Source organism: Carica papaya, chromosome 9 (assembly GCF_054855325.1).
Source record: "Carica papaya isolate Zhongbai chromosome 9, ASM5485532v1, whole genome shotgun sequence".
In the NCBI taxonomy this organism is placed as follows: domain Eukaryota; kingdom Viridiplantae; phylum Streptophyta; class Magnoliopsida; order Brassicales; family Caricaceae; genus Carica; species Carica papaya.
The window spans coordinates 31,967,502-31,977,143 of record NC_142317.1 but is presented as its reverse complement, the minus strand read 5'-3'; the positions used below and the strand labels follow the sequence as shown (position 1 = coordinate 31,977,143).

The following is a 9,642-nucleotide window of genomic DNA, read 5'->3' as shown; positions in this document are numbered from 1 at the left end:
GAACTTAAAGTAATACCAAAATTTATATTTGATTGTATTTGATTTATTTTCTAAGATTTTTTCAAAATAAAATTAAACTATATAAAACAATGAAATTTTAAGTATTGTTTTTTGTATATTTTATTATAAATAATATCATAATTATTAAGCCTTTCTAATTTATTTATTTTTTTTTAATTTCTATATTTAATTAAGTTTTATTTTTACCAACACAACTAAACATTATTAATTCTTCAAATTATTAATTGTCATAAAAGTGAAAAGTAAAGATAAAAGTTTCTCATATATATATATATATATATATATTTGAAGGAATAAAGTTGCAAATATTTGCTCAAAACAGGATAAAACAAGTATATATGCTCTTCTGTTTTAGAAAAAAAAAAAAAAAATCATTGATAGAGAAACAAATACATAATTTTAAAAAGTTTGAAATTTGTAAATTATTTTTTAGTACAACGTAAGATTAAGAAATAATTTAAATACGAAAATAGTTGAAACAGACTCTTTGATATTTTCTATTGATTAGCCTAAGGACTATAAATAATTTTCACTAAGTTAAATAATTTCGATACTTTGTATTATTTCGTTTCATTTCATTTCATTTCATTTCGTTCGTCTTTCTTTTTCGTCTTTTTTAATTTTTATATTTTTAAAAATTGTACGCACTAATATATTTTTATTAGTTTCTTATTAATATCGTAAATAATCGGTATTGTTCTTTTACTTTTTTGGGTTCTTGTAGTTTTAGAAATTGTACAAATTGATCTCTTTTATGTTAGGTTTTGTTAATTTTATTAATACATTTATCATATGTTACTACATTTGATGCATGATATTATTACTTGATCCATATGACATCTAATATATAAAAAATAATTTAATTCTTAAATTACCCATTTCAAATAAAAAGAATTCATACACTTCCTGCTCCAGATTAGTCAGGTAAGTTACAATTTTAAGAATAATAACATAATCAATTAATTTCTTTAAGAAAAACTCAAATCCAATTACCATCATTCTAATTTTGCTGCTGCATAAATATCATGAACAAAAAATTACAAGCAAAGAAAGCTTGGGTAAAATCTACCTACCAATCACTTCCAGTTAATAGCAGAGCCCCCATCCAACAATCACAATGTTTAATTTTATCATTGAGACTTCCCCATTCAACCCCAAAAGTTCCTACCATTCACAGTCTATAATTGCATATATGCTATTTACATCCACCAGCAACTGCACTATAATAGGATAAAAAAGCTGTTGTTGATCATCATGGAACTCCTCCAAGAACTCTTTTTAGATCCAACTTTTGTTCATGAGTAAGCCTTGATGGGTATCTAACATCCATCTTTATTCTCAGATTACCCTTCCTCCCAGGTTCTTTTGAAATTGGCATTCCTTCATTTGGAACTACTATCTCAGCACCAGGTTTGACAATGTCAGTAAGTGGGATCATCAGACTCCTTCCATCAAGTGTTGTCAGGTCAAGAGTCTTACCAGTAAGGGCCTCCAGCAGTGTTATCTCCTGGTGGACTACCAAATCATTACCCTCCCTCTTATAAATAGCATGCGGTTTCTCATCCACCACAAAAATGACATCCGCTGGAATGACACCAGGCTCCTCGTTACCCTTCTCAGGGAATGTGATCTTTGTGCCTTTCTTCCACCCAGGTTTTATCTCAATTGTCAGAATCTCCTCCAGTGTCCTTAACTTACTGCAAATGGAAGCACAGAAGAGAGAAATTTATACAGATGATAACACCGCCAATCAAACCTTTAAAAACCATCCAAACAGGGCCATATCATATTCACGAACATCAATACAAATAGGATAGGTTCTCAGGGAAAATTATATATTAAAATAACTTTTTTCTTATTCAATCAGATGTTTTCTGTTCTGGACATATAATCATATGTTGGTCCTGGACTTTTTACCTATCACACGAGGTGATTGAGGAACAGAAAACATCTGATTGAATAAGAAAAAGTTATTTTAATATATAATTTTCCCTGAGAACCTATCCTATTTGTACTGATGTTCGTGAATATGATATGGCCCTGTTTGGATCTATTTATGGTTTTAAAAGGTTTGATCAGATGACATACTATAATGAAAAGATATCAGAGACGACTATACACATAATAAACATTATAACAAAAATTTATCCAGTAACAAACAGCAGGGCTTTATCGAGATAAAGGCAACAACAGAAAGTTTGCATCTGGATCGACATCTAAGACCAAAATTACACAAGAATCTTTTCCCAGACACAAATTTCCTAATGTAGCACAGTGAATAAGGTTTAGAGAAGATATGTAGAGAGAGAGAGACGTAGAGAGATTCCCCTCTGCAGTCACATGGATTGAGAAAACAATCATAACTACTGGGTTTTAAAATAGCTTCAATCAATGGGAGGATCTTAGCAAGTCTTCTTAAAAATGAAGAATCACCCCCATGCACTATGTGGTGATTAATTAACATAATTTCTAGGATACCTAATTACAAAAAGAATAACAAAATAAGATTACTACTAAATAAGAAATAATAAACGTATAACAATAATAATAATAAGATTATAATTAATAGTAACTAATAAGCTAAATATTCTTAATAATATATAACAGATTATAATTGTATAAATATATCTAGATCTTGAAATACTTCCATTACAGAACCTTCTTATTCTACATAATTAAGCCGAGTTTCGCCTTCCCCGTTAGGCAGTCTTCACCCTGATATGATTGCCCTATTTTCAACTATATACAAAATAATGTCACGAACCCGATACATAATTCAGATCTGAAGGAAATAAGAAGAAAAAGGAAGAAAGCTGAGAGAGAGAGAGAGAGAAACTGAGAATCGGTGAGAAGTAAAAGAAAGATTATATTCAAATTTTAGTAATTTTCCATACTCTATTCCTTGAGTACATGCTTAAATATAGGATATAAAGTAGAAATTTGTAACCGTCGGATATGATGATCCCGGATCTTTCTCTCCTAATTTATTATGATTAAAAAAAAAAAACAAAACTATCCTCATATAAACTTGCCCTTTTTACCGTTACATGTTATTTTTCTATTTTTCTAATTTACTCATAGTCCCTCACAAATACTTTCACTTTTTTCCCATGCCAATATCTCTAGATAATGTATAATGTCCTATCCTGAAAACTGAGGAGCACTTAATTGCCAAATTCATTATCACCTTAAAAAGATGTGATAATTCACATTCATCTATGAAACACTCAGTTGCACCAATGAAAGTCCAAGCGTTTCCCTGGATATTGTTCATATAAACAGCAAGACTCAAAAAAACTCAAGTAAATTATGCAGGCAAGATAACTGCAGGGAATCCAATTTTACAGCAATAGTGAAGCAAGCATGAAGCTGCAGTTATGTAAGACAACCAATGTAGAATGAGTGATTTTTTGAATGATTTCCCCAATAAGTTCTTGGATGGCATATGACAATTTAATAAGCTAAAGCACCAAACTATAGTCTGTCTTACTATTGTTTGAGGCTTACAAATATTCAGTGGTTTTTGGGCCTTGTTTGCTTTGGGATTATCAAATGGTTGAAGTTGTTTCATGGAGGTCACTTAGCCAGATTAGCTGTAATGGTGCAAAGATTGAAAGTGGTCTCCATGTTCAATCTAGGAATCCAGGGGCTTACTGTCTATTTCCTGGTTAATAAATCCAGGGGCTTACTGTCTCATTTGAACCAGTGAAGGTTCGCTTGACAATCATTGTAGAAAATACTTTTAGCAGCAGTGGAGAAAAAGTCATCAAAGAACTAGACTTTAACTTATTAAACCATCTCATGTCATCCAAGAACTCTGCTACGTTTTGTTTTTAAAATTTTCCATTTAATAAATCGAGGGGCTCGCCATCTTGCCGCTAAAAAATGCCAAAATCTTAATCAGGGAAGGGGTTTTGCTTGAAAATTGTTATAGAAAATTGCCTTTTTTTCTACGGAGAAGTAAGATGAATATGGTTTAAGGTTCTGATTACTGATCAAGACATTTCCAATCACAAGTCTAACAACTTTTAGTAAAACTGTTTGACACATCAATATATGCCATTAATCTTGCTGAGACAATGATGCTAATAAAGTCCCCATTTTTTTAGTCTTCTTAATACTAGACTAATATTCTGCGGAAAGGAAATCAATCTTTAGGAAGGGTGTAAGTTGTAAAACCACTTGAGATTATTACTTTTTTAATTCTCCTTGGCTACATACAAATAGTACGATAGAAGTAGTCAAACAAATCTCTTTTTTAATGAAGCAGCATCAATCGCTCAGCCTAAGCTTCAAGCTCTTCAAGTTTGTCAAGAAAAATACTTTTGCCCATCCATGATCAACTATGTCAAGCCTACAAGATATCTAGCTGATAAATCTTCCATTTTGTTTTTTCTCAAATGGTAATATACAAAGCTTTGGGTTTAATAAGGTCCAACCAAAATTCAGATGCAAATATATTGCTGTACTTTACCAAGCTCCAATTTCCTACGTTAGGTACGGCAATAAAGCTGTGTAAAATGGGTTGAAAGTAAAATGCGTTTACCAACACCCAAAACCAAAATCTACCTTTGATAGGTTTAAAACCAAAAGCTACAAATGCAAATTTTAGAAAAATAGTTTTGGGTTTTATTAAAAATTCATACTTAAAATTTCAAAAGTCAGTTTTACCAAACAAAAAACTTTTCTATCTTTTCAAAATGATAAGACTTTTTACAGTTATTTTTACCAAACATCAACAATTTTTTATTAAAAACGCTTTCAAAATTCACTGTACAATCTACAACCCGCCTAAACCCCCTACCTGTCAATATAAAAATTGTTTTCCTGCAACCCGTGAAATATTTCTCAACACCATAATCTCATCACCAATCATTAGAACGAAAAATGCAGCAGAATAAAACATAAAAATCGTATTCTTGTCAAATTTTGACCATTCTTCACTTATTAAAAAATTGTGTCATCCCTAAATTTCTTTATGCAACAGAAAATAAAACCCATGTCATTAACCCAAGAAAAAAATCACAAGAACAAGTGTGTGTAAAAAACATAGAGAGAAAGGAGACGTACCCAGAAGCATCATAAACGTTCCTGGAAATCCGCATCTTCTTCTTGACACCTCTATACAGCTCCTCCAAGCTACAAGGCAGTACATTCTCTAGAGCTGCAGCCTTCCTCACCTCCCCACCATTATTGTTATAATTGTGACTATTAGCATTAAAAGTATAATTGCTATTACTCCTAAAATACCCGTTCCTAAAAGTCCTATTCCCTCTCCCAGCTGCACCCGCAGCGCCACCATTACTACTACTCGCAGATGTCTCGGATCCGAACATCTCGGCGTAGATATCCTCGGCGTCCCTGGGGTTAAATCGGAATGACGAGGGATTGGGATGAGGCTGCCTATGGTGAGGGTGATTGTAGAAATGGGGACCACGAGAAGGGGATGGGGCGGCGGGGGGCGGAAACTGGCCGGATTTCAAAGCTTCCTCACCGTAGAGATCGTAGATCTGGCGCTTCTGGGGGTCGCTGAGGACGTCGTAAGCTTCTGAGATCTGCTTAAACTTAGCCTCCGCTTCCGGGCGCTTTCCGGAGGGGTTTTTATCGGGGTGCCATATCATTGCAAGCCTCTTATACGCTTTTTTCAGATCGTCGTCGCTCGCGTTTCTGTTCACCTTGAGTATGTTATAGTAATCCACGCCCATTTCTCTCTCTCTCCCTCCGTCCCCTTCTCCCTCTTTTTTTTGGTGTGCGTATGAGAGATGTGTCGTGTTTTTGTGCAGAGTGTTTGCGTGTGAATGGTGACGATAGCTATGGCGGCGGCCGGAGAGAAGGGGAAAGAGAGAGAGAGAGATTAGTTTATTTTGGTGCTTGGTTCGAGAGAAAGTAAAAAAACGGAAAAGGAGGGAGGTCTGACGGATATGAGATGATTAGTGGTGGGGACACGTGTCATTCATCTGGACCCCTAAACGTGCGGTTAACAACTTTGATACATTATTTCTCTCTGTCTCTCTCTCTCTCTCTTTTAATATTTTTTAAATTAATTTTTATATGAAATAAATACAAACTATAAAGTAAAAGTAATTATTTAGTAACTTTGATAATAATTACTAAATATTTATTAATCTTATTTTAAGTATAGTTGTGAAAACATTATTAAATATTGTTAAAAAGTAAATTCAAGATTTACAATGCAACCAAGAAAAGATGATTCTTTTCTATTACACTAAACTAGAATGATTTTCTTTAAATTGTGAGAACCCATTTAACAACAACAATTTCTAACTTAAACTTTATTTAGATAAATTTCAGTGATTGTTAATTAATGTATATTAATGACAGTAATAACATGACAATAACACATGATTGTAATGATAATTTTTTTTTACATTTAGATGATGGTATATTAATGATATATTTTTATTTAGATGATAAGATGGTATGATTGTTTTTTTTTACTAAATTACTAATTTACCTATACATATTATATGTAATAATAAATGGTATATAAGAAGTATATAAGGAAAAAAAATTATTTATTAATATAATTATATTTGTATTTAAATAAATAATTATTATTCATAATTAAATTAAAATTTTATATTTAATAAAATAAATAATTATTACATTAATTTAATAAATTTTTAATTGTCAGGACATATATATAATTAATTAAATTAGATGGAGGTATAATGGAAAACAAATAGAATGCCCATCAAATACCACTAATTTGGTGGTTTAAAAATTCATCCCAAAATTTGCCAGCCAGATACCATTTGTTACTATTGGAAGTTGAAACAAACGCGATTTTCTCACACCCGTAAAATGCCATACATTAAGATTCTACCATTTACCATGACCCAAATAGAGAGTTAAAGTCTAATGTGCTTACACTAAAAAATAATACTATATGTTGGAAAGTGTGCATATTTATTCATTAATGGTTTCATTAAATTTTCATGTTACAAAAGGCAAAAGGATGTAATCATTCAAATTTCTTGGTTAAAGTAAATTTTGGATGATTTTTATAAGGTATTGGTTGATCTTTAAGTCTATGTAAATATTATCTTCAATTACCATCTTGTAATTCATATTTTTCGGATTTTGTAATGCCCAAGTTTGAATTTAATGTAAATTAAATTTATATAAATGTAACTTTTTAATTTTTTTAATTTTATGTTGGAGTAAAAATGAAATAAATTTGATGGATGATGAAATTGAAAATAATTTCAGGGAAAATAAGTGAAAATTTGGGTTCTTATAGTATTTTTGAAAGAAAAATCAAAAACTGTGAGTTAAAATACAGTTTAAAGAAGTTTTGCCACGTCGGATGCCCAGTCAACAAGTCCGATGAATCAAGAGACGCCATATGGCAGCAGACGCTGATACGGTACCACACAGGAGGCCACCTAGGCGATCTGCATTCCCGCGATCGAATGGCCCATATCCGTTCCTGCGCACACGGACGACCCGGATGTGTTCCTTCCCCAACGTGATCGGACGATCATATTTAAACGCGATCAAACGATCAACATTGGATAGCGATGAATGACCCAAATTAGATCGCGATGAACGGTCCAGATTCACTCCCTATTTAATCATGATTGGACGGTCCATATCAAACGCGATGGACGATCCAGATTAAATGCAAATGGATATAAATAACCCCCACTTGCACCAAACCCTAATCCTAGCTGCCAGACCCCCTCGTCGGAGAAGAAGACCCCGCTGCTGGGAAGGAGACCACCGTCACTCGCCGCTGCGCCAAAGCCCTTTCCGACTGCCAAAAGAGGTAAAAAAAATTTTATTTGCTCAGAATTCAATTTTAAACACATCCATGGCCAAATCGGAGCAAAAGAACCAGCTGATTGGCCAGAAAACGTAGGCAAAGCCTGGTGGCGCCACCGCAAGGAATTTCATAAAACACTTCCGATGAGGCCCTTCCCAGTTCCCATTTTACGTAATTTTTCTACCGCTGTGACTGCCGTTTCCTTCTCTACAGGTTGATCAGAGCAAAACACCCAATTGCAACGTAAGTTGGAGGAGCCACTACACCGGAGCGCTCCGTCGCCGATGAGTTTCGATTTTTTGTGTTTTTTGGGCCAACCAAGACCTTTAACGTATTTTCTCGCAGGGATTGATGCAGAATCGGCCAAATTTGGCCGAAAATAGTCTACCCGAGGCAGACCGCCGCACCGAGTGGCGGCGCCATCGCCGAAACACAATGGAGCCGACGTGCCAGAATTCTGAAATTGGCCAAAGTGGGCTCTAAGACTAATTTTGGGGTTGTTTGGAACATTTGTAAGTACTTATAGTGCGTTTTAATTCCTAAAGAAAAATTCAGGGAACCCGGGAACCGATTGTAGGCGTAGTGAACAACTTAACTTTTCGGAAACCAAATTGAGTAAGAATCCTTTACCTTATTTCCTGTTATAGAATTGAAGTTTAATTATAAATAATATGATATTTTGCGTGATTTAAAAATATCGATAATTAAAAATTACTAATAGAGCCTGAACCGGTTATGTAACGGCTCCAGAATTTTTAAAATAAAATATGTGTATTAAAAATGTCAAATGCGGAAGCGAAATAAAAATTTGATTAACATCCCTTACACCAAAACCAAAAACGTGCTCAAAGTATAAAAGAACAAACTAACTAAAAGAGAAACTCGAAAATAAAAGCTATAAATATAACTACGGAGTCTTTAGGTGTCCCATTCGCCGTCTTCCTGCGGAACGAGCTCGGGAACAATGTCTTCCTGATATGAAATGATTAAATAAGGAATGAGCTACACCAGCCCAATAAAGACATCACACTATCTCACCGTCACGGAGGTAAAGGTGGGTAGAAAACACAAAAAGACCAATGGAGCATAATTTACAACAAATTCTTTTATCAATAATAAAATCCTTTACTATCCACTTACTTCGGTGAAATTCATAAAATAATATACGAAAGCAATAACATTATCATTATCATGAAATCATATGAGCTCTATAACATAATACTTATCACGCTTTTTGCAATTCAATCATTACACAACATATTTTTTCTCATTTACCAGCCTACTAGTATCCATGGGGATCTATAGGGGTCCCGCTACCCGTGAACCCTTAACACTTGTAATCATATTCCAGGGCCGTCCGCATACCCCGTCCGGTATGGGCGCCAAAACTATAAACCTCAATACCCCGTCCGGTATGAGGGTGAAACGGGCCGTCCCCATACCCCGTCCGGTATGGGCGCCAAAACACATAAGGTCTCCATATCCCGTCCGATATGAGAGACCACAATCCCGGTAGGGTTTCATACGGACCCGGTCCATCCACCATCTCCCAGGATGTCTAGTCAGGCTGACCACATTATACAATTATCAATTTACATAACCTTTCATTCCTCTTTTCCTCAGTCAGCATCATTAATTCACACACAAACAAGCAAACCAGTAATTTATGCCAAACAAGATAACATACAACATCAGTTTCTCAGTCATTCAACCCATAATCAATAAAACAGTAATATATGCACACGAAACTATGAAATGAAAACATCAGACCTCATACTGCATTTAAAACCGTAAAATAGGTCAAACAACAGCTAACCGACAAACACACCAGA

The 9,642-nt window shown here is 34.1% G+C and overlaps 1 protein-coding gene across 1 annotated transcript; it reads right to left on the bottom strand.

The window, feature by feature from the left end:
* Nucleotides 1-1,010: 1,010 nt before the first annotated feature.
* Nucleotides 1,011-5,915, bottom strand: LOC110819812 (DNAJ heat shock family protein). Its single transcript, XM_088211207.1, has 2 exons — nt 5,092-5,915; nt 1,011-1,718 (listed from the first exon to the last, which is right to left on the bottom strand). The coding sequence occupies exons 1-2, from the start codon at nt 5,724-5,726 to the stop codon at nt 1,274-1,276; spliced, it is 1,080 nt and encodes a 359-aa protein (XP_088067333.1). The 5' UTR covers nt 5,727-5,915; the 3' UTR covers nt 1,011-1,273.
* Nucleotides 5,916-9,642: the final 3,727 nt, after the last annotated feature.